General features: G+C 37.5%; 1 protein-coding gene across 4 annotated transcripts in view; it reads right to left on the reverse strand.

Moving 5' to 3' along the window:
- Positions 1–331: 331 nt before the first annotated feature.
- PTPN3 (protein tyrosine phosphatase, non-receptor type 3) overlaps positions 332–25,458 on the reverse strand; it is a 190,129-nt gene continuing 165,002 nt past the window's right edge. For 3 of the 4 annotated variants that reach the window (XM_014938684.1, XM_014938683.1, XM_014938686.1), the window contains 9 exons: positions 22,985–23,141; positions 21,052–21,218; positions 19,675–19,765; positions 19,350–19,411; positions 18,360–18,506; positions 13,156–13,284; positions 8,159–8,304; positions 7,342–7,477; positions 332–3,452 (listed from right to left, as the gene is read on the reverse strand). In XM_014938684.1, the coding sequence (XP_014794170.1) occupies positions 3,375–3,452; positions 7,342–7,477; positions 8,159–8,304; positions 13,156–13,284; positions 18,360–18,506; positions 19,350–19,411; positions 19,675–19,765; positions 21,052–21,218; positions 22,985–23,141 (1,113 nt within the window). In that variant the 3' untranslated portion in view covers positions 332–3,374. The remainder of the gene's footprint in view (positions 3,453–7,341; positions 7,478–8,158; positions 8,305–13,155; positions 13,285–18,359; positions 18,507–19,349; positions 19,412–19,674; positions 19,766–21,051; positions 21,219–22,984; positions 23,142–25,458) is intronic. The other variant, XM_014938685.1, reaches the window with a different exon arrangement.

Here is a 25,458-nt window from a genome sequence, read left to right on the forward strand (position 1 = left end):
GGCTTATTACTCCCGTCTTCATTCACCAGCATTCTAGAAACTTCGAATACTTATTGTTGTGATCACACAAGCACAGGCAAAACTGAGGTTAAATTGTTTATGAAGGTTAACACAAGCACAGGTAAAACTGAGGTTAAATTGTTTATGAAGGTTATACGGAATCTTTACTTATTTGCTATTTGCCAGTTGCTTGACAGTTAAAAATTTTGTGTTAAGGGTTTTAACTCCTACCAAATAAAAAAAAAAAAAAAAAACCAGCCCCCAAATCAATCAACTCTGTGCCTTTTTAATTTCCTAATTCTTGTGGAAACAAAAGCCAGCATTAAGAAGATGCTTTCATAATTATGCGTTCATTGCAAGATCAGGTCTAAGGCATACATTATTCAGTGCAAAGTCATCACACTACAGAGAGAAGACATAACCCCCCTTCATTCTCCCCTATGGACCCTACAGGTACATGTGCAAAACCCAGCAAGACTGAAATAAAGACGGACACAATGTACAAGATACTTGTGTAGTTAATATTCGCTCTGTGGTTTCACAAAAAAATTAAATCAAATATTACAGATATTACTATTTCTATAGCTTTGAGTAGTCTCTCAGTGGCCAGCAATTTCAAATAAGTTATTAAAGTCTAAGTAAGATTTCATTAATGGTATTACCGAACCCATCTAAATTCACAAGAGCAGCATTTGTTGTCACAATATGACCATCATCATCCAACACTTACTACTGTAAGTCAAGCCTATACCATGGATCTTGAGACTGGAGTTATACAAGGAATAAATTTACAGTGTTTTGGTAAATACATATTCAACATGAAGAAACATAAATAACTACAGGAATATAGTAATAACCTTGAACAAACAAATAAACCTAAAGTTTAATTACTTCCCTGAAAGAAACAGATATCACAAAGAGATGCTCTAAATATTTTTTCTTGCTATTTATTTTCTTGTTTTATTTCCTCCTTGCTTTTTTCACTTCTTGACAAACTATTAACTGTGAGTCATGCTAACTGCAAGGGACGACTTTGAGACCTGGTCACACCAAAACTTAAAAAAGAAAAAAGAAAAAAAAAAAAGGGAGATGTTTTAAAAGAAAAGTGCACACACACAAGGGAGGCTTTTGTTAATCATCCAGCAGACACAGATTCTTTAGCGCCCATTACTCCTCACATAGGAAAGACACACTAGTTTTTCTCACTGCTTAATATTCTAACAACAGCAGGCAGCCTGCACTTGTGCAACACTTTTTCATGTACATTTTTCAAAAAAGCTTCCCAAGCAATGTGTGCAGGTCCAGTATCATTTTACTTTTGGAGTCACAGACAGATTGAGTGACCTGATGCAGTTTAGCAAGTTGAGTGAACCAGAGCTATGGTCCTTTGCCCTCTAATCAAGCAAGAGGGTAACGATCCAAAATATTACAAAAACTTCAGTGAAAGAGAAATCTGGAATGCAGTATATAAGAATGAGCGCAAACCTGCTCACTCTTTAACCTAACAAAGCCAAGAAGCTTTCCACCTTTCCAATTACAACTCTTTTAATCAATAAATAGTAACCAGGTATCTTCTTTACCTGTAACAAATAATATAATCTTGAAGTGAGGACCAAGCCTACAGAAGGTGAGAGTCAGCAACTTAATACATCTTACATTCACTTTTCAGCTATCTCCTGGGGAAAAAACATAGCCTGGTAACATGAGAGATGCATATCGTACAGCTGTGGCAGTTTCTATAATGAAACTCCAGATATAAATGACAATATCCATAATACAAACCATAATTCTAAAATATACTTGAATATGTGTGTGATATATATATCTAAAAAGAAAATTATCTAATTTTCTCTTTTATACACAAACATCTGGCTAATATGCCCCATAAAAATTTTTCCTTATTTAGGACTAATCTTTTAAATAACAAAGTTTTAAACAGTCCCTTAGAATATTTTTTTTTAAACACTATTCAAAAATGAGGAACTATCTCAGGGTAATCAAAAAGCAGACAAAATAAATTAACATGATACAAATGTGGTTATATTGTTCAGAAAGTCCAATTCTCCCATTTGAAATGAAATGGAGACCAGTGTACCTTAGGGTGAATTATTCATCAATGTACAAATTCATTCTCTCTTTCCATGTAAATCTTCATAGGAATTTAGCTGCATTTCCAAAAAGCAAGAAACACAGGAAATCCGCAGAACTCTTGCAAAAGGGAGTTGTGTTTCACTGGATAAGAGCAGTTTTTGCTGAAGGGCAGCAAGTCAACATTTTATCACTATCTGAACACTAGCAACACCTGTGCCCTTGTAAGCTTCACACCTTGAATTAGCAGCAACATATTTGAAGGGTTCAGTAGTAATTTTTCTTCCAGTATTGGATTAGACTACTTTGCATATACAGTTAGCCAAAAGTCTAGTACTTGTGTGCAACATTAATCCACATTTACATCTGAGAACTCATAAATACACATGGAAACAAAGGTGAAAGAATGAAACCTCGTTTTAAGTTAAAACGTTTTCAGTCCACACATAGAAACAGCAGTGAAAAACAAGTATAAAGGAGATGGACAGCAGAAATAGAAGAAAAAGAGTACAATAAGTAAAAACTGTAAGAAGCAGGTTACTGTTAGAAGAGCAAGTTGCAATTAAAATTGATGAACAGAAGATGTAGACTGTACCATCTGCATAAATGCTTAAATGCAGCATTATTTTGCACATCACATACAGTAGATGTGATTTCTAAGGAGCATATTATAACAGCTGGCATACTTACTAATAGATTTATGGTAACTGAATACTTAATTTCTCCAGCTCTTAATGTACAGTAGCTATGCATTATCCTTTACAGCTCTGTATTATCCTTTACAGCTCTGTATCCGCCTTTTAGAAGTCAAGGTTACATTTCCATAAATATTTAGTGTCCGAAGAAGAAACTTGCAAATATTCACCTTCAATGAACTTTCATACAATAGAAAGATATTAAAGACCTCCTTAAGCTGAATCATTTCAGTACTATTAGTTTTCTTTTTGCATTTTCAAAAGAAACACAAGGACCTTCGTAACTTAAAAAGTGAAGGGTGTTTTAAGGCAGTAAAAGATATGTATTAAGGTTCCCATGATTGTTTATGGTGTCTATGTGAATAAAGCATATTACACACAATTGCTCTCATATATTTATCTACATGACTTTGTTATACTGTACATGATTTAGTAATCTTCTTGAGAAATTTAAAGTGCCACAGTTCAAATGTGCTCATCTGACTTGTCATGGGCTTCTAGTCCATTCTAGCTGCTTTCATAAACAAGCCCTTGCTTTACTTAAAAAACAGTCTTTTTAGGGGAAAAAAGAATTCATCCTTCACTGCTGTGCTAACTGGAATCCAGTGGTCGAACCAATCCTTCTTTGTAAACACGAAGAATAGCTTCACAAACAAATTTGTATTGACTCTGCATAAGAAAGAAAAAAAAAGCATTTATGAATGATTAATTAAACTCCTGATTATAAAGTAGTGTTTAATAGGACTAACAGTCCCATTGCTTCGTTTTCTCATGGATAATGACAGGAGAGGAGATACAAAGATGGAAGAAGAAAATCCAACTCTCCCGGCTGTGTTCACAGCAGACAAAGGTAACATTTAGTCTTCTTTGAAGGACAAGCATTAAAAATCTCTCAACAAGAAAAACAGAATCCCCATATTTAAAAGAACACATGCTAAAATCTCAGGGAATAGAGTTTATTTGTAATAGCTATGCAAATTTATATGATTCTTCTGACTTTAAGTTCAACTAGTTGGTTATGCTCTTTACACATCTCATCTACATTTTGGTGCTCTGATCTGATTATTACAAGAATTCTAAACTTGCCAGTCCTGCAGTAACTGGACACATTTAATTTATGTAACCAAAAATGCATTTAAAGTTACAATACAGGATATATACATCCAGCTGTCTTGCTAAAAACTTTGTTTTAAACTACCTACACTATTGTAGAAAATGGAGTTGCTTTATTTTCAATTTGTGATCAGACCACATATCTTTTGTAATCGAATGGGAGCAAAACCTTTGGAATGAATATTTTTGAATAGCAGCAGCCACGTTAATTGTTCTGTCACAACAATCGGAGCTAATTTAGTTCTTCTAAAGTTTTCAAAAATTAGATTTTTATTTCTTCTATGAATTATACTATTACAAAGACTATTTCTTCCATGATCTTGTGATGTACCTATTTGTTAAAAGCAATTAGCTTGTGAGCCTCTTTCTGAAAAGTGATACAAGGAGACTAGCACAGAACATGTAGGCTGAACAGATTTTTATGACTAGCACAATCCCGAGAACACAAGATGATGGAAATCTAAAAGAATTTACAAAGATCAAAGCATACCTCTCCTCTTCTCTGAAAGTGCTTTTCACTATTGTCAAAGCCCCAAAATGAACACCTTTCTCTAAAACTCCACATCATATATTCAGAGAAGTGCAGCTTCCCATTTTCTAAATCCTTTTTTTACACCTTTGAAATATTCTTCTAGCTGCCCTCATATGTCAGCTCTCAACTCTCCAGGAGCATCTGGAAACATTCCCTCAGTATCTCCCAAAGGACAGGGCTAAAAGATAGCGCTTGGACTGTGAAGGACCTTAGATGACGTTTAAATACCAGTAGTTAGGGATGTGATCCTTGTCCATAACCCACAACACATTTTCTCTTAAGTACAGAAAAACTTAAGGAAAAGTGGGGGATGAAAATTTTCTGCATCTTGATTTTCCTGCCTTTTCTTTCAACGCTTCAGTCAACTACTCCCACATTCAATATCACTCTGTTCTTTTGTCTTTATTTCTTAATTATCTTGACTTTTCTCTTGTTATTGCCATTTGCATATTTTTACTGCCTGAACAAGCCAAGTGTGATATTTAGCTCTGTTCACTACTTCTGTTAACTCCTTTGTGTGATCAAGGCATTGAACAAATAAGAATGAGCACTTCAGCATTGCTTCCTCTGACTCAGACTGACTACTTGTTTTCCTTGCTCTCATCCGTTGCATGTATTCTTACTGCTCACTCAGCTGATAACTAGTTCTCTTATGTATGTCCTAAAGCACCGCTTTCCATATTACCTAGTATCTTTAATTTCTCTTTAATGGAACATAAGGACTACTTTTTTATTATTTTTTTTAAATGAAAGTCCATACAGTTACATAATTTTTTATTGTAGCTTTATTATTTTGGTCAAAGTTTCTGTTTTGCTGTTCCTGACGACCAAACTGCAGGTCTTTGAGGAACTACTGCTTTCACAAGATTAACAGCAGACACTGAACTGACCTGTTAATAGCTCTGATGAGCCCATTCTTACTTAATGAATATGCCCTGTCTGATAATAACTCACAACATGCATCTGGTTACGCGTATCATCTTAGAACTAGAGGACACACACAATCCCTACAGGGCAGCTGAACATGCTTCAGGCAAGGCTATTACAACTGAACACAATCCCTAATGGCTTCTCCCAAAAGCCCTAAGCTGAATATCAAATATGAGCAGTGGGGCCAGCTGGAATGCAGGCATGGGAATGCAAGAGCGCACCCAGGATAGATCAAAATGTTAACATGCAGCTCTTTGATATTCTGCTTTCTCACAGTTGAGTGCTTGCTTCTGTGTCTCATTTACAGCACAGTATGGCAATTTTGCTCATTGGCTGTTCACAAAGGTGTCTGCATACTTCAGAAGTAGCAAGTGAATTTAGTTTCACAGCATTGCTGCTGCAGATCATCCCTCCCCTGATTGTGCCGATGGTGAGCTGTGGAACACAGCAAGCAAGGTAAAGAATCCTATTTTAGATACTCCGTTTTCCACACTCAGGGTCTGATTGCCTGTGCATTTATCGCTATTCCCCATATTCTTCAGCTAAATCAGATTGTAGAGTGCAAGGACAATTCCTGCTGATTTCTGTTTTAACAGAAGAGACTCTGCCTTCTGGCAAGCTGAAGTTTACTTCAGGTTCTCATGACTGATTCTCAAAAAGATGACCATCTCTAGGAAGTTCAAGGCTGAACTTGCTCAGTTCATTTTAGAAACTGAGGGTCATAGACAGGTGCAACTCCAGAAGTCAACATTCAGCTTCCTTAACCACGAGGCTAATGTTTCTCATCTCGTGACAGCCTTTGTCACAAGCCCAGCTTCTATTTCTGCAAGGAACAGGCAGTGGGACTGTTCAGACAACTCCTTCCTCAGTCCCGATGCACTTCCAGAGAGTGCACTCACACCGCAATGACTGACCAGAGTCACAGCAGCATGTGTGAACAATCTCTGCTCACAGAGCACTCTACTCTTACACAAGCAAACATAATTTTTGACACTTTCACACCCTTTGATAGCGCAATACTTTTTCTCCATCTAGTCAACCATAATGCTGGCTCCTGCTGCCGTCAACCTGTTAATGAATAGAATTTGTTTCCTCAAGTTACCTCTTCCCTTGATCAAGTGGAAACCAAGATTTTCTTTTGAAGATGAGAGACAGAAACACCCAATTTAACTGTTGACTTTGTGGGTCTAGACTCCTTTCCTTCCCTTTGCCATAGGCCATTTAGATCTCTGATATAACCCACACTTAATATTCTGTCATCTAACCTCTACTCAAGAAAATAGAGCCTCCTCATCCTTCATCCTTAGTCTCTAATATCAGTATGTTCATTTCCAAAGCTGACACAAAGTTGCCTGCATTATCTCAAATTGTTTTTGAATCTATTCCTTCTTAAAATCACCTTCTAATTTCATATATTAATTATTGATACTACCCAACTTTTCCTGACTTTCATTCTTGCCCTTTGTTTTTCCCAATTGGAGTAGTGGCACAATTTAAAAAAAACAACCATATATTGTTACTATTGAATTTCTACTCCTAAAGTGGCTTCTTGAAAAGCCACTTCCCTTCTTCAAATCATACCACAAACCCATTAATTTTATTTTCAGCTTAATAATTTCCTATGAAGCTCTGTAGTAGAATGAGAAGCAAAACATTATTCCAGCTTCTTGCAGAGAATTTAGACACAAGACCATGAACAGATGGTTGGGCAAGTCTGACCTTGTGCATTCTATCTACTTGCAGTGAATAGAAATCAATTATCTTTAAATGGCAAAGTAGACATATTTACAAAAAAGTTAAATACACACCTCGCAAGTAAATCAGCCTTTGCCACCATGCTATATTATGCTTAATGTAGGAGCCATGACATATAATGGCAACTGAAGACTCATATAACTAGAGCACTTAAATTTTGGGATCTGTTTTAAAACTGGACAAACGCAGAATATATACAGAAAATGAGGCTTCTTCTCCATCACTTACTGATGTTTGCACCATCATAGCTCGCTGGTCTCGCATTTTTCTTACAATATCCAGCGGATAAACGGGTTGGTTTCTTTCAATTAAGCACATGGCTGTTTCCATAGTGACCAATACACCAGTGCGACCGATTCCTGCGCTGTGAAATGTAACAGAAAAATGGCTATAAAAGTAGGTTTTTGCAATGCACCAGATTCACATCACTATCTCAATACCAGGATGCTAAATAGCCTTAGAAATTACAGGAAGACCTTCATAAAATTAGAACAGAGTGAGAAGCTTATCTTAAAGCAATTTCAGTAATATTTCCTGCCAATTAAAATAAATATAGAATTTGTATATACATACAAGTTAAACCTCACTTAAAGTAAATGGATTTTTAACAATTATAAATGCTTACAAATCTAAATGTACTGGTTTGGTAATTTTGACTAAATCAGGTAAGAGCTAACTGACTGCTTTTTGAAAGGCACTTGAACAGCAGAACCCCCCCCACTTTGCAGTACCATTCAAACTGAGGTTACAACAGTGGTAGAAGATAAAAATGGAAAACAACTTACATTGTGTATTATCAGTTCTGTGACAATTATGTGACTAAGCTATTTTACCTAAAGGTTGCAGGAGGAAGGGAGTGGAAAGAAACTCATCCTTTAGATACAGCACCAGTGCTTCTCTCCTCAACAGTGAAGGCTGGTATTGCACAGTTTAACATTTTCATCTAATTCAAGGAGTCTCCTGTCTTGCAGACAAACTTTTCACAGCAAAAGCTTATTCTAAAGGCTGAAGCAAATCTATAATCAGAATTTTAAAACAAAAGTACCTGCAGTGAACAAGGACTGGCTCATTCTCTACTCTCTTTGGCCTCATACAGGTCACAAACTCCAAAAAGTCCATGGAGTCATCAGGAACACCATGATCCGGCCAAGCAACATACTGGAGATGGGTGACGGTGTGCTGTTGTTCTGTCTAAAATACAATAAGGTTTTCAAAACATGTTATGACTCTCATATTAATGTACTGATACAAGTATTACTTTTCACATTCTACAGGTGCTGTAAGATGCATATGACAGAAAATGTTTGTAATTTTAAAATTCAGAATGAAATATAAACATGTAATTCTTAAGCACACAGAAGGCATAACACTTTCTAAGTAAATGAGGTACCAAGCTCAATTTTTGTTATCTAACCAGATTTTCTGTTTTTTAATTTATTGACTTGACACAAATTATTGACCTGAGGTAAAATGCTACAAGACTTATGCATAATAGTATGATATAATAGTTTAGAACAAGATGGAAGAAACAGCTGAAAACAACAGAACAATTCAGAACATCAAAATCCCAGAGCCTTGGACTACACAATCACAGCTCAACAGGGTGGTAATGAGACTATGTATACACTATAACATTGAGGAATGTTATGCTTACACGCTGGTTCAATTCTATAAGGTGCATATCACCTCTTCAATGCAGCACATTAGGTCCTCCCATAAAAAAAATTTAATGCCATTTCCATTTTTATCTCATTCTGCAATCCAAATCCATCTCTCAAAATTCAGCTGCAGATCTAAATATTCATGTCTGTGTGTACTTACAGATTCCGTTACCATATAAAGTTGCTGCAAGATTTGCTAGCTCTGGAGTCTGTTAGATAACAATATACATGGCGTTCATACATACATATTCATGGTACGTATATGAATGATTTCTGTAAAACCCACAGAAGAACATTTTTCTTTATGGAAGCAATTTAATTAGTTAAAAGATTCTGTTGTGTGAAGAGCTCTTTTTTCATTCAATTATACCTAAAAAAGAATGGCTTTACAGAAGTTCTTTCAGTTTAGTTCATTGTTAACTTTGATTATGAAATCACTCAATCATCTTTGCCTTCAGATTGCACTCAGCTGCCATGTTACAGATGCAACCAATGATTAGGCTGGGAAGAAAAAAACCTAGGACACTCCTGAGCTCTGCTGCATCATGCAATGAGGATGTCTCACTCTTTACAAACTTACACAGATCTTGACATTGTTCCTTTACAAACAGTTAAACTGTTAGCTGCATTTTATCGATATCCGTTACCAGACATAACATTTGACAACCTATGGCAGGGAGGTTGAAACTTGGTGATCTTTAAGGTCCCTTCCAACCCAAACAATTCTGAGTCTAAGAAAAAGCATGGCCTTTCTCTACTCAGCTTTCCTGTCATTATGCAGTTGAGCTTGATCAAATGATTACACTTTAAATTTTTCTGAAATGCCACAGCCTGAAAAAAAATGAAAACATGACCAAAAATTGTCATTAAAAAGTCCCCTTCTGCAAATCTGTGCATGCTTAATCAAAACCTCTTCAAAACAGAAATAACACAGCAATTACAAGAGTTTGAACTGATCTCTTAAATCAGAGGCATTTGAATTACAGCCTTCAGGTGAAACAAAGACTTGATTCATTCCGAAATTATCCAAGAGTGAGTATCCAGTCACTTTCCATATGCTTCCAAGAATTTCAAGCCATGCATCATGGAAAAGTGCCAGTGGCACACCTGAGAACCACTGATAGTGGTAGACAGTTATCACAATAGCATAACTTGTCTTTAAAGAATGAAATGCAATCAATTTTTAAATATCTCGATTTTTTTCTTTTTGTTTGAATCATTTATTTTAGTTAATAAAACAAATCAGGTGGGAGAATGGCAGGGCACTCTGGAAACAACTAACAAAGTGTGGCAACTACTAATGTAAGATGTGGCAGAATAAAAAATCTAAAACTTGCAAAATTACTGTTCTTCAAGGTTATGTGAATAATTAGCTTCAGCAAGTATCATCTCCACAGCCTTGCTAAGTCCATGGCTGGGTTCTAATCATACTTAACTGATATCAACCAAAAAAGCTTGTTTAAAGGCAGGGGAAACTAGGAAACTAATGAAAAAAAAAAGGTTCAAAACATAACTGAATGAAATTTCTGAGATTTAATGGGCAATGATATGTTGCAAGACAATTAGCTTATAGGAAATTGAATGAATGTTTGCTTCAGGCTTTCCATGATATTTTAAATTATTAAAAGTAACATTGATCTTGTTTTACAAAATAGTGCACCATGTGAGGAATTCTGAATTCACACTACACCATTTATATTTCCTTGGGTCTGTTTGTTCTAGTCCCCAAAGTGTTGTGAAGCTTTTTTTAAAAATTAAAAAAACAAACAAAAAAAAACCCTCGACCCCAATCTCAACCCCCCTAACTTAGTGCTTTATTTGCTTTTCTTTCATTTTGCTACAGGATAGCTTTCAATCTTGTTCTTGAAAAGACAGGAAATTAATCCTTATTTCATTTCATGAGGCTTAGAAAGGTTACAAATATTTCACATTTGCAGTCATTTGCTGATCTTCAATTACAGGTAATGAAGCACTGAGTTAAACTGCATCAGAAAAATCCTAAGTAGTTTCTTGTTCCTCAACTCTTCTGAACGAATATATATGAACGAAAGGCCAAGGGCATAATTTCATAAACTTCTCTTTTGAGCTATTTTCCCCTAAAGGCAGATTTGAAACCTGTGCAACTTAATTGACAGAAAATTCTTCCACAAATATGCCTTTCCAACAGAAATCAAGTCTCTTGAGAGTTTGGAAGCTTTATCTATCTCACTATTAAAAGCTACTTGTCTTCAAAAAGACCAGTCCAACGATGCTCACATTAGTTCAGGGAATAATAAAACCCTGGTTTGAATTCAGATGACTCTTTATGTATTCTTCAAAGATTAGAACAACAACATCTGTGAGAGCTAGTACATATAAAGCTTTGCAAAATCTACTCAGACACAAGATGCCTCCAGAAGAATACATGTGGTCAGCTTTAAGAAAACAGGGCAAATGACATGGAAAACTAGGCGATACTTCAGTGTTTCAGAGTTCTTTTCCTATGTTTTAACAAGCTACAAAGTTTTTTTATTTCCATCTGAAATGTCAAAACACATACAGAGCTATTAGTTAGGTATTAGGCTCATGTATTTATGGTAGGGACAGCTGTACAGACTAATGAGTGTTATTTTGACTGTAGCCACTTTAAGTGTACAAATAAACTCACCTTTAGTGAAAAAAACAAAACAACCTTGCCCTCAACACATCAAATACACATCTACCTAGGACTAGCTTCAGCATGCTTCTGTCTCACCTAGATGAAATCCATGCAAGCATATGCCTTTGCATTAGAAATGATGCCCTCAACTGAGAGTTATCATGAGAACTTACATATTTGAACATCCTTGTAACTTTCACATCTGCTAACATGTCTACAAAAGCACATTATATTCTCTCATAACCTTTATCTCAAAAAGAATTAGCTTGTATTAAAACACCCAAAAAGCTGACCGCTCCACTCACTAGAATTTTGACTTACCACGTGCTAGTAAACAGACACCTGAAGTGAAAACACATATTGAATACAGTCACTGGTGCATTTACACAAAATTATGAACCAGTTTGATAAATACTAAGGACAATAAGAAAAAGAACAAGCATTTGAAAAGGGTAAACTAATATTTACACGAAGCATTAGCTAACCAAAATTAATCGGTAATCAACTAATTTGAGTGACAGGAACTACAAGTTTGCCTATGTATACTCTGCAGTACTGCTTTAATGAGGTTAATTTTTTCAAGTTTATCCCTTACAGATTAATTGGCTGAAAAACAGAACCAAAAATCATCCCAGTCTGACTGGATGGTTTATCATAGCTAGAAACTGAAACACTGCAAACCATCTTAACTGAAAGACCTTTAAGTATTGACATCTCACATGTTTATGACTACAAAGGAAATATTAACCACATTAAAACGAATTTGGATGCACTGTCAAGTGACAGATTCAGCTACAAATTTATGAGACTGAAGGTGTGATCATCTTGCTGTAAGAATGTCAATTCAATGTTACATTTTTAAACAGGTATTTCCTTTTTCTTATTACTAGCAATTCTAGTAACAGTAAAAATCTACTTAACTATACAGAACATTAAAAGATTGACTAATATTGGAACTGTGAATTAGCATTTGGTCAGTACACAGTGATTTCTTACACGTATATCTTACAATAGCACAAACACTTAATCGTTTTAGAAAATACTTGTGACCACAGAATTTTGGAAAAGAGTTGAAGATGTATAGGTAATATAGGAGAATTTACAAACAAAAGCCAAACCCTATATTCAGGTTCTGGGAAGTCTAGATGTCATCTGAACACAGATTTTACAACAGAAGCTGATATGCAAGAAGTATTCCATGTATTTAGCTTTCTCTTTGCTTTATAACCCTCCATTAACATAAAGTATTAACAGCTAAGGAATATAAGTACCTTACATAAATTGAGCACATTTCAATTGAGATATACAAGGATTTTCTTTTTTCTTTTTTAAAATCTGACTGAAGATGTGAAAAGGAGCTGGTGGGATTCTGCACTCTCTTGCAAAACAACACTATTACAATTCACTTTTTTTTAGCTGTTCTAGCTGCATGTGCCATTAACCAAGTGACCCATATTTCATCCTTGAAAGAGCAGTTACTTATAAAAAACTCTAATTGAAAATCGAAAAGCTTGTGAAGAGTCAGTGACTGCAAAACTGTTTACAGAAAAGCAGTAAACTTTATGAAGCTTATTACAGTACCTGCACAGCATCATCTATTAATGTGTAACAGAACTTCAAAAAGTGTTTTTGATGAAGCTCTAAAGTATTGTACTTTACATGCTCAGACACAGAGTCTGTATCTGTCTATCTATACATATATGCATTCAGCTTGCTTGGGGATAATTAAAGACAGATATTTACCTCAACATTTGTAATCAGCATTTCTCTAACAACATAAGCAATTGTACAATCTTCAGAGTGGCATCTGACACGAAAGTTGCCATATTCCATTACATCTGGTGGATCAGGCCAATACTGATGACATTTGGTCTGTAAAGAAAATCAAGCACACATCAAGACTGCATACAAGCAATTTTGCTTCCAGCCTCCCTTCCTATAGTATGGTTCAGGGAATCCAAGGAGTGGGATAAAATCTATTCTGGTTTGTTGGTGAGGTGTTTACATCAAAATTGGAAAACTACATGACAAAATAGGCTGAATTCTCTATAAACTTTTGTTTTAGTCAGTTATAATAAAAATTGATGTAAATTAGACGCAAGATACTTTCTGTCTGATACTTATCTTCAATAGCTAAAATGACTTCTCAACACATATTGTAGGAGGAGAAACAGACGGATTTCTTCCAGCTTAAGTGTAGGGGGGCAAATTTATAACTAACTTCAGCCATCTAATATTAGGTTACAACAAAGACAGAGCCACACTCTTCTTGAAAGTGAACAATGAAAGGACCAGACATGACTGAAAAAAAGATATAAAAATAGCAATTCTAGTTAGATGTTGGCAAAAAATTTCCATGAGGATGGTCAAGGGCAGAAACAAGATGCCTTATGAAGCTGTGCAATCTCCATCCACGGAAATAATAAAAACTTAACTGACATGACACTGTGCAACCTGCATGAAGTTCAAAGACACCCCTTGCTTTTGAGCAGAGAGGAGCGCACCAGCTATCTCCACAGGTCCCTTCAAACCTTAGTTATTCTGAGACTTTGAAGCAAGATCATGCTGGAATGCAAAAAGTAGTCTGAACCATCCTGCCTCCCTTGTTCCAGCACTGCAGTCTTGTGGCTGAGGGAAAGAGCAAGGCAGGCTCCATTTCTGGAGGCCCTAAGAGATAACTCATTCTGCAGAGAGAGGGGGAGCAGGAAAAGAAATGCCCAACAGCACTGCCACCCATTAACACACACCCTCCAGGAGTTCAGTGTGCCTGATACTTGTCTGGCTGCTTCCATAAGAATGGTTTCCCTTCTCCTTCCCCCTTGAAAGCAAATGGTGAAGGTAATGAAATCACCCTAACAATCTTCTAATTGGCAATATAACACAGCAGAGAGGCAACAGTCCTGGAGATTCTTGGAATGCGTGGAAGACAACTTCCTAACGCAACTGGTGAGGGAACCGACCAGGGAAAGTGCCCTACTGGACCTGCTGATAGTTAACTCGGAAGGTCTTGTGGGGGATGTAAACGTTGGAGGCCGTCTTGGACAAAGTGATCATGAAATGATAAAATTTTCAATTCTCACTGAAGCAAGGCGGGGGGCCAGCAGGACTGCCACCCTGGACTTCCGAAGGGCAGACTTTGGCCTCTTCAGGAGCATGATTGGGGGTGTCCCTTGGGAGATGGTCCTCGAGGGCAAGGGTGCCCAGGAAAGCTGGTCATTCTTCAAGGAGGCACTCTTAAAGGCGCAAGATAAAGCTATTCCCAAGTCCCTAAAATCAAGCAGGAAGGGAAGAAGACCAGCCTGGCTAAATAGAGAGCTTCGGCTGGAACTCAGGAACAAAAAGAAGGCTTATAATCTTTGGAAAAAGGGCCTGGCAGATAAGGAGAAATACCATGAAGCGGTGAGGATATGCAGGGGGAAAATTAGAAGGGCCAAGGCTCAAGTGGAGCTCAGCTTGGCCACCAATATTAACAATAACAAAAAGGGGTTTTTTCAGTATGTTAACAGCAAGAGAAAGGTGAGGGATAATGTGGGCCCACTGATGGATGAGGTGGGCACCCTAGTAGTGGAAGACACGGAGAAAGCAGAGTTGCTGAATGCCTTCTTTTCTTCAGTCTTCACTGTTAGGACTGCCCCTCATGAATCTGTGGCCTTAGAGGCAAGGGGGATGGTATGGAGAGAGGAAATTTTTCCTCTAGTAGAGGAGGGCCAGGTTCGGGACCACTTGGCCAAACTGGACATTCATAAGTCCATGGGGCCTGATGGGTTGCACCCACGAGTGCTGAGGGAGCTGGCAGACGTTATCGCTGGACCACTCTCGATCATCTTTGAGAAGTCGTGGAGAACAGGAGAGGTGCCTGAGGACTGGAGGAAGGCCAACATCACTCCAGTCTTCAAAAAGGGCAAGAAGGAGGACCCTGGGAACTACAGACCAGTTAGTCTCACCTCTGTCCCTGGGAAGGTGATGGAGAGACTCATACTAGATGTCATCTCCAAACAAGTTGAAGAGTGGGGGGTTATTGGAAGTGGGCAACACGGGTTTACCAAGGGTAAATCATGTATGACCAATCTGATAGCCTTCTATGATGCCATAACCGGTTGGTTGGATGAGGGGAGGGCAGCAGATGTCATCTACCTTGACTTCAGCAAGGCTTTTGACACTGTCTCCCATAACATCCTCATTGGGAAACTGAGGCAGTATGGGCTGGATGAGGGGACAGTGAGGTGGATTGAGAACTGGCTGTGTGACAGGACCCAAAGGGTAATTATTAATGGAGCAGGTTCAAGTTGGAAGCCTGTAACCAGTGGAGTCCCCCAGGGGTCAATACTTGGACCCGTGCTGTTTAATATATTCATCAGTGACCTGGACGAGGGGACAGAGTGTATCCTCAGCAAGTTTGCTGATGATACCAAACTGGGAGGAGTGGCTGACACCCCGGAGGGCTGTGCTGCCATCCAGCGAGACTTGGACAGGCTGGAGGGCTGGGCAAAGAAGAACCTCATGAGGTTCAACAGGGAAAAGTGTAGGGTCCTGCACCTGGGGAAGAAGAATGTCAGGCACCAATACAGGTTAGGGGTGGACCCGCTAGAGGCAACTACTGAAGAGAAAGATCTAGGGGTCCTGGTGGACAGTAAAATGGCAATGAGTAAACAGTGTGCTCTTGCGGCCAGGAAGGCCAATGGTATCTTGGGTTGTATAGGGAAGAGTGTAGCCAGCAGGTCAAGGGAAGTCATTCTCCCCCTCTACTCTGCACTGGTGAGGCCACAACTGGAGTACTGTGTCCAGTTCTGGGCTCCCCAGTTCAAGAGGGACAGGGAACTACTAGAAAGAGTCCAGCGTAGGGCTACAAAGATGATTCAGGGATTGGAGCATCTCCCTTATGAGGAGAGACTGAGAGAGCTGGGACTCTTTAGTCTGGAGAAGAGAAGGCTGAGGGGAGACCTTATCAACGCCTACAAGTATCTCAAGGGAGGGTTGAAGGAGGAGGGAGCCAGACTCTTTTCAGTGGTTCCCACCGAGAGGACGAGGGGCAACGGGCACAAGTTGGAACATAAGAGGTTCCACTCAAATATGAGGAGAAACTTCTTCACGGTGAGGGTGACGGAACCCTGGAACAGGCTGCCCAGGGAGGTTGTGGAGTCCCCTTCTTTGGAGATTTTCAAAACCCGCCTGGATGCAGTCCTGAGTAACATGCTCTAGCTCTAGGCAATCCTGCTTCAGCAGGGGAGTTGGACTAGATGATCTCTATGGTCCCTTCCAACTCTAGAAATTCAGTGAAATTCAGTGAAATTACTTCCCTAAGTCAGCTATTAGTTTGCTTTATTTATTTTTATTTATGTGTTACTTCAGTTTTTGACAGGAATTCACTGAATGGGAAAAACTTGTTTATCTTTCCACTTAATTGTATTTTATGTTTTAAGGCAAACATATTTTTTAAACACAGAATAATGCTTACAAACATCACTAGCAAGATTACTATATAGAAAGTTATTGCAGGCACAATAATCCATAATAACTTAGTCATATAGTGAAAGTTGCCCTTCACACTTTGTAGGGAAAACTGAGCTCAGAAATGGGAAGAACCAATGAACTTTAGTTCACGTGAGTGTAATTTGTCAAAGAAATGTATATTTCTTTTCTATGCCAGATGCAAGACTGAAGACAGATCTCTGAAATGACCAACTGTATCTAAATGCTACACTTATAAAAAAAAAGCCCAGAAACATACTTGTTGATCCAGGAAAGTGTAATTTGCCCTCTGCCTCACACAGGTTTCATGCAAAACCATAATGGCTTAATCTTCAAGTCTGCCAACATGTGACAAGCAAAGTCATACATGCATGAGAATGTACCGGATATACTGTACATGCAATTTGAGGTACACCAAAATAGAAGTGAGAGCTGAAGTGGAATACAATATTAAAACTACATCTATAAAGTATCCCATCTTTTCTAAAATAAAATAGATTAAAACCACATACAACCATAAAGAACCATTTTCTCTCTTGCCTTCTGTTGCTGATAGTAAGAGTCTGGTCTTTGGATCCCTACCACTCTACTGCTTATAGTCTTCCTTTTTCTGGTTCACTTTCAAAAGGCATGTAAGATAGGTACATCTAAGTCAGTGTATATGTAACTTTTGCAGAAACATTCCTAATGCCAACATCTACTCATTTTAAAAGGTAAGCTTAGAGTAGTGCTAATGACAAGGTTTGCCACCCCATTTCCCATCTAACCAAAGCCAGAAACGTTGTGGAAGAGACTGGAATTGAAAAAGCATTCCAGTGAGATACTAGTTCAGTGAAGTCTTTATGTACATTGAAAATCTAAAAACTTCATCTTTAAAATTACAAAGGATACATTAAATCAGAGAATAACATAATAAACCAGACACACTAAAAATTAAAGCAGTATTATTTTGAAATTAATGGTGTGCCACAATTTATTTTAACACAATGAAAAGAATTATCGCAGCAATCCTAGGAAAGAACCTACGACAGATAAAAGTGAGCAGGTTAAGTTCTGACCACCAGCATACTAAAACTAGAAAATATTGCAATGGCAGACTCTTGTTTGAAGCCAGACTGCAAGCTTTGCTCAACTTCCTCAATGCTTCCAGACGTCTGCTTAATCACCAGGAGAGCAATTGCCACATGGAGCCCAGCTCTCAGGGGAAAACAAATGACAGCACATAGTACCTGGCTGATCAGCAAAACAGTCAATGCAGTGATCTCTGTTTATCAGACAGCTGGTTTGTTTTCAAATCATAACAAAAAGAAAATTGCAGAGTATCTGTTCCTCTAAGTAATTCAGAAAGCCTGTTTTTCAGAGAAATGATTCAACAGAAGAAGCTGGCCTATTTTAGGGTTATTTAATCTTAACAATCGGAAAAAAAAGTTTAAAGGCACAGTACATTTCCTCATCATATAAAGAACCTGAACATTTACCCGTCCTCGTTCAGTGAGAGTTGTTAACATGATGATCAACGACAACTTGTGATCCCAGACTACTTGCCAGAAGTGTGCACATGTGTGTGGAAGAGGCCCCTGAGTAGCAATGTACCTGTTCACAATGCTCGCAGAAGGAATTTCCATCTATAAAGAGAAAGAAAAATCCTATGTAAAGTTTGCTCTCCCTACTCAGGTACTATTATTCTTTAATTCAGCATTTCATTCAGAGTTGAGAGAAGATTAAGGCAACAAGCTGAGTAATAAGGCAATCAAGATCACAATTTGTTATTTGAAAAAAAGTCTTTGAATGTTTAAATTAAACCAGATGCCCGCTATAGATACTACAGTCCTTGTTGAACTAGGAAGAGATGATTAATAGTGAAAACGTATTTAAAAACTTGAAACCACTAAACTTTCCAAATTTTCTTTAATATTTAGTAAGGATTAATGGCAAGGTATACCAAAGGTACACTAGCAAAAGCTGTTTATTGCCTGATACTAGACACTGGGAGTTAACAGTTAATTCTCTGATTTAGGTGTATCAGGCACAAACATCTATGTATTTTCCCCTCTTCTCCCTGTCTCCCAGCCTACACGTGATTAGGGCAATCAGGGCCCTGATTTATCTTCTGGAACCTTCATAGCATAGTTGGTAGGGTGTAAGTGGTTCTAGAGGAGAAAAAAGCTTAGTTTTAAACAACAGGAGACAACGGCAGCATTTGCAGTATATGGAAAGGTAAAACAGTTTTTACTGGTTAAAGACCCTGCGCATATCAGTGTATAGCACATGTTTGCATCTACTGTGTATCAGGATGGTCACTTGTTTCACAAGAGTCACTTCATCTTTTACATTATGAATCTTTACATCTTTTATGCTTAGAAATCTCAGAAGTAGAAAACAACAACCCATTATTCCTTAAAAAGGCTAAATTTAGTCTGCTGTTCTAATACAGAAAGTGGTCAAATGCAGGCTTCTGTATGACTTACATTCACATAATTCGCATTAATGTAATCTTCATCTCCTTGCAATATTATCCTTGTGGCATCATCTGCACACAAAAAACAATAAAGAGGAATCAAATTAACAATTAAGGGGTATGCTTCCCTTCTATTAAGTCAAAAAACTGAAGAACTGCAGACACAAACAGCAGATACAAACCAAAAGAGATCATTTTATTTTCTAAAAGGTTAACAATTGTATGACTTTGATTATATAATGAAATATTAATCAAGAAGCTCAATACAACAGTTATATAAGCTATCATTTAGAGGCTAAAGCAAAAGAGGCAGAAAGTCTGTACTTAATACTCACATGGTAGAACATCTTTGTATCTGTTCTTATCCATATTCTGAGGTACCTTTGCACATGTAACAGCCAATCCTGGTTTCTTTCTATAAAGTTGCTGCAAGACAGAATGAAAAATGGTAGGATTTTGAGTGATGTGATTACGCTATACACACACTAAATAGAAAATGAAAATACGCAGACTGAAAAAAATACATTATTTTATTTAATTTGTCTCGTAACAAAAATTCTGCTGCTCTGTCTCCTGCAAAATTCACCTGAGAGATTTTCTGTGTTTTTTTTAACATAAGAATTTCTGTTATTGCTAGACCATCATCATATCTAGAAGAATTTCTAGGAAAAAAAAAGAGAGCAAGTGTAAGAGTCAATGATATAAACTGTTTCCCTGCAAAGTTGCTTTTTTCTTATAAAACTGTGTGCCAGAAAGAAAACAGAGTTTGAGGGTGGAAGAAGTGTGCAATAAAAGACACAAGGAAAAAAACAAAACAAAACAAACAAACAAACAGCTGCAGGCTGATATTTTCTGGAATCAACTGCAATACAAAAAATTCAAACAAACTTCTGTTTTCTGGACTAAAGCCATCACGTTCAACCCTGCAAGTATTTGAAAAAAAACAGAGCTTCAATGTATCACAATCTCGTAGCATGTGACTCCTCTTTTTTGGGGCTAACCCTTATCTTCCAAACTTTATTTGGAGTAAATGTAGGCATACAAGTATAACCAAAAATAAACTTTAAGGTCAAAATGCATTATGTGCATTGTTCAAAACAACAAAAGGTAAAGAGCAGGAAAAAAAACCTACAGTTCTTCTGTGTTAAATAAACATGAAAGCAAATTACAACTGAGTTATTAATGTGACTATGCCAGAGTTTTATATACTTCATTGCACAGGTTGCCCAGAGAAGCTGTGGATGCCCCACCCCTGGAGGTGTTCAAGGCCAGGCTGGATGGGGCTTTGAGCAACCTGCTCTAGTGGGAGGTGTCCCTGCCCAGGGCAGGGGGGTTGGAACTCGATCTTTAAGGTCCCTTCCAATCCGAACCATTCTAAGTCTAAGAAAAAGGATGTCAAAACCTCATTATTTTACTCAAAAACATAATTAAGAAAAAAATATTAATTTAGTGAAGTTTGGCTACTTGAGCTAGAAACATGTTCATTAAAACACATTTTTTCTCACCAGACGATGTTTTATGCAAGACTGATAACTTATCCTTCTCTATACTAAGTAGCGAAGGATAAAACTGCTGGGCAAGCCACATTTTTGCTCTCTTGAGAAAAGACTGAATGGGAGCAATGAGATTTCCAATTAATTAAGCCACTACATTACTTGCTAGTCACAGCTATTGGTCAATATTAATGGCATTTAAGATTTGGCATTACCTACCTCAAACTGAATTAGGACAGATCCACTTTCCAGCCCTTTCCTTAGCTGCTCCATAGACTCCTCCAGCGTATCACCACCATATTCAGAACAGACAGGAAGAAGAGATTCTGGGATATTGTGGGAATCAGCTTCATCTTCTGATTTAGGCTCCACAAACTGTTTAACTACTGAAAGATGTATTGAATATTAAAATTGGTTACATACAGCATTAATGTGTTTGCAACACATACTAAAATTTACCAGCTTGCAAGAACAACAAAGTTTGCAAAGACAAGGTCTCAGGAAAGCAAACAGCTACACATTTGACTGCATTTCTTTACATACTATATTACTATAGAAACTACTAAGAGTAAAATGTCCTTATGACCTTTCAGAAAATGAAACTCCTCAAGATGTCTACCTATGAAAATGAAAAACTTGACTTCCAAGCACAAGGAGTTTTTTGCGGCAACTTTGCCCTGCAGAATGGAATGCTGCATAGACTAATGAATCACAACATCCACCATGGTAAAAAAATAAATGAGTTTTGCCGAAAAAAGTTTAGAGCACAGTTAATGGAATATCTCCATAAGCAGCTTAGGTAAATTTGGACCCCCAACAGCAAAATGAACACAAATCTACTTACATTGTACTCCTTTGCCGTTAGAGAAGAAAGTCAATTATGTTTTGCAATTTCTTATGCTAACATTGAAGGAACTAACTTAATAAACCATAAGAAAAAAAATAGTTTTCTATGACATTCTTTGCTAACGTGGTGACAAACATTAATTCATTAATCTACACAGGAGCTCTGTCTCTATGAATGCTATTGCATCACCAAGTGTGTCCAGCTGTGGTTATTCTCTGCAATGATCAGAACAGCTTATACCTACCAAGCTTCAGAAAACGGGGAGCTGTTCATACTCATGCCTATATAAACGACTGGCATGAGGCCACAGGTTATCTTCTGCTAAGCAGATTTCTCTTATCTGCAAGTAGGAAGGGGACTGGAAGAGTTAAGGGAAGACTAAATACGAGCCAGTGGAATGGCCTGCAATAAGTGGTGCAGGACTGTTTAGGGAAAACAAGACCAAAAGAACATCTATCTTCCTAGAAACTCAAGACATTTTAAATAAAGTAAATGCTACAGAAGTATATACCCCTTAGGCAGTTTTATTCCTTCCCGTTTCCCAGTGATGCTTAATCCCTTCAGATTTTTAAGTCTTAATGTAATCAGAAACTCTGTGCAAAGCCCTTCCGTAATCGTGTGTGTTAAGGTCTTACCACAGCTCTTAAGGAAAATAAATAATAAACTAGAAGCTCTTGGGATCTGCATGTGTTTAAATGAGCAAGCAAAACTGAGCTGGATTGGTCCCCCAAATTTTAAATATGCAGGCTTGTAAAGCCCTGCATATTTCAGAGATTGTATCTATTTGAGGGCAGCAGATTAGCAAGCAGTCAGCGCAGGGTAAGCTTAGTATTGTCACAAAAGGGCTACGGTAAGAATGGAAAGAAAGACAGACAAAAAAAACCCAAACACCGAAGAAGCTTACTTGATTTCTTTCATTGTATAAATGTGCTGGGGAACTGCCCATGGGTATTTGCAAACTCACAACTGGGGATTTGTGAAATTATGCTGTATTTACAAAAAAAACCCCAAACAAAAAAAACCACTTTTGTAAGAGACTATTTATTCTCATAGATTTTTAGACTTAAAAAATAAGAAGAAATTCTAACTTGATAGATTTCTTTTTTGCAGTGGTAAGAACCTATATAGTTAAAACTACTTGTATTACTAATTCAAATGCAGGGAGAACTAGAGAACTAGTTTTTAGCACAGACCTATTCCCAGCGCACTGAAAACACATTTATGTCAACAGAAGAGGGTATACCACCAAGCATAAGAGCAACAGTCTCAAAAACCATTAAAAGTGAATAAAATTAGCCCAGTTACCTTTCCGCCTGACCAAAAGTGCAAGCTCTCTCGTGTGAGATTCTCTGCTGGCTTTTATGAACATGACCACCTGGTCATGCGTGTGCTCTGAGATATCTCGGCCATTAATTAATACTATCTGATCACCTTCATTCAGTTTTGGAATGCATTTATCAGCCTGTTTCAAGACCAAAGAAACACATTAATGTTATTGCATCTCGTCATGTAAGCAGGAACACATCAGGATATTAAGTTCATCATGTAAGCAAAGCCTTCAGAGTTCTCCTGATAGGGTTTCATCTTCTGTATTAGAAGTTCTATCAAAGAATTCAGATCTAAAGCTGTCTTTCTTGTTTCAAAGCCTCTCAATGAAGATGAGAAACAGTTCAAACAGCATATTGGCAGCCATAAAAAGAATTTGTATTTATCAAACAGCCATCATCAGATTGCTCTTTAAAATCAGATTTCAGACTTCAAGCCTCAAAACCCACTGGTTATAGCAATTTGCAAATGAATTTCTGGAAGAAGTGTTTTGGGCACATGAGAACACACGTCAGTTTTTATGCAGTCAATACTGAGAAGTTCAAACATGATTTTGATGAATGTAATTTAAGTAACATGACATTCCCCAGGCATGCACTTTTTAAAATTTAAAGAAAACAATACACATTTCATATTTTTGTTACTTAACAGGTTATTTTGTTACTTATTAGGTTTGGTGGATATCAAATGATGTCTACAAATAGAGAACATTCTTCCTCGTTTCATTCACTGAAAGCTTTAATAAGAAGGTGCAGGCAAGTTCTCAACCTATGATGTTCAAGTACCCCATATTTGTGAGGAATTCTTTTGCTACCTGTGCTGCAGAGAACACTAAAATAAGGTTTTCCCCATCTCACACAAAAACTTACATTATGTCTTGTCTTGGACACAACAATTTAGATTAACCACTGTTTGGCCTTTTTTTCTGTCACATTCTGTCACACTCTTAGTGTATTTAGCTCTACATCCAGTGCAAAGTAAGATGATACTGCAAAGATGATTACTAGACTAGAGCATCTCTTGTATGAGGAAAGGCTGAGAGAGCTTGGAGCATTTAGGCTATAGAAGAGAAGGCTCAGGAAGGATCTTGTCAATGTATATAAATACTTGAAGGGAAGATGCATAGAAGACGGAGCCAGGCTCTCTTCAGTGGCGTCCAGTGACAGAACAAGAGGCAATGGGTGCAAACTGAAACACAGGAGGCTCCATCTGAACATCAGGAAGCACTTTTTTACTGAGAGTGACTGAGCTCTGGAGCAACCTGCCCAGAAACATAGTGGAGTCTCCCACCCTGGAGCATTCAAAAGACATGGTCCTTGTGCAACTTGCTCTAGGTGACCCTTGAGCAGAGGGGGTTTGACAAGATGTCCTCCAGGTCCCTTCCAACCTTCTGTCCTTCTGTGATTCTGTAACACGAATGTGCAGGATTCTACAAGCTTTGAGTGTCAAGTAGTGTAACAATTTTATTTTCATTGCTAACGTAGTTTTTGTCTAGAAAGTACCCAGATACACAAGAGTGATATACTTATACATACACTCTATTTCATTTGTTATATGAATGAGACATAGACCTTTACTGTCATTCTCTCTTCATAGTTGTTCCCTGCATTTCCTTAATGCCAGTACAGGTTCCCTGAACTTTATTAATCCATTGTTATTAGCCCTATCAAAAAAACATCACCAACCCCACAAATGTGGACAAGATGTTCTAATTAGACCTGATCCTTGTTATGCCTTGCACTGATGGCTCCTAAAGCAAGTTTATCAGTGATGTACTGCATTACCAAGTAAAAAGTAGGAAGCGATGGAAAGGAGAAGTGATAATGAAAGAGTCAAAAAGAATAATGCAGAATAAAAACAAAAAATAGAAGTAAGGATATGAAGAAGAAAATAGAGACCCATTTGTGTTAGAGAATAAAGTAAAAGGAAAGAAAACTTAAGATATATATGAGTGCCATGAAACAAATAAAGGAGAAGGGAATAAGAAAGTTAAGATGTATGCAAGAGGAAAAAATCCCAAGCAGAAAAGCTGCTTAAAAGACAGAATAGTTTCCCCCAACTTTTTTGAAAGAAATAAGGAAAGAAAATAACGAAGAATAGGGAAGACTAATAATGATTAATGAAAAGGACAAATGTAAGCAGAAGAAGAATGGTAATTAGGAACACCCATGGTGTTCTTTAACACTGATTTAACTAGGTACTCACAGCTCCCCCAAAACCTTCCTTGCCATATATTATACAATTTACCAAGGCAAGACTGTAGACTGCAACTATGAATTATCAATTGATTTAATCACTCTGAAATACTATTGTTTGAGATATATTTCAGAAAGAATAATTTCTAAGTCTTTGAAAAGGTAAGTGGCATAAAGACTGTATCAGGTCAGTCTGGAAGAGTCAAGAAGTCAACAAGAATGTGGAGGGAATGGTTTCTGATCTCCTATATTTGTGTA

This window comes from Calidris pugnax, unplaced genomic scaffold, assembly GCF_001431845.1.
Source record: "Calidris pugnax isolate Ruff unplaced genomic scaffold, ASM143184v1 scaffold13, whole genome shotgun sequence".
Classification (NCBI taxonomy): domain Eukaryota; kingdom Metazoa; phylum Chordata; class Aves; order Charadriiformes; family Scolopacidae; genus Calidris; species Calidris pugnax.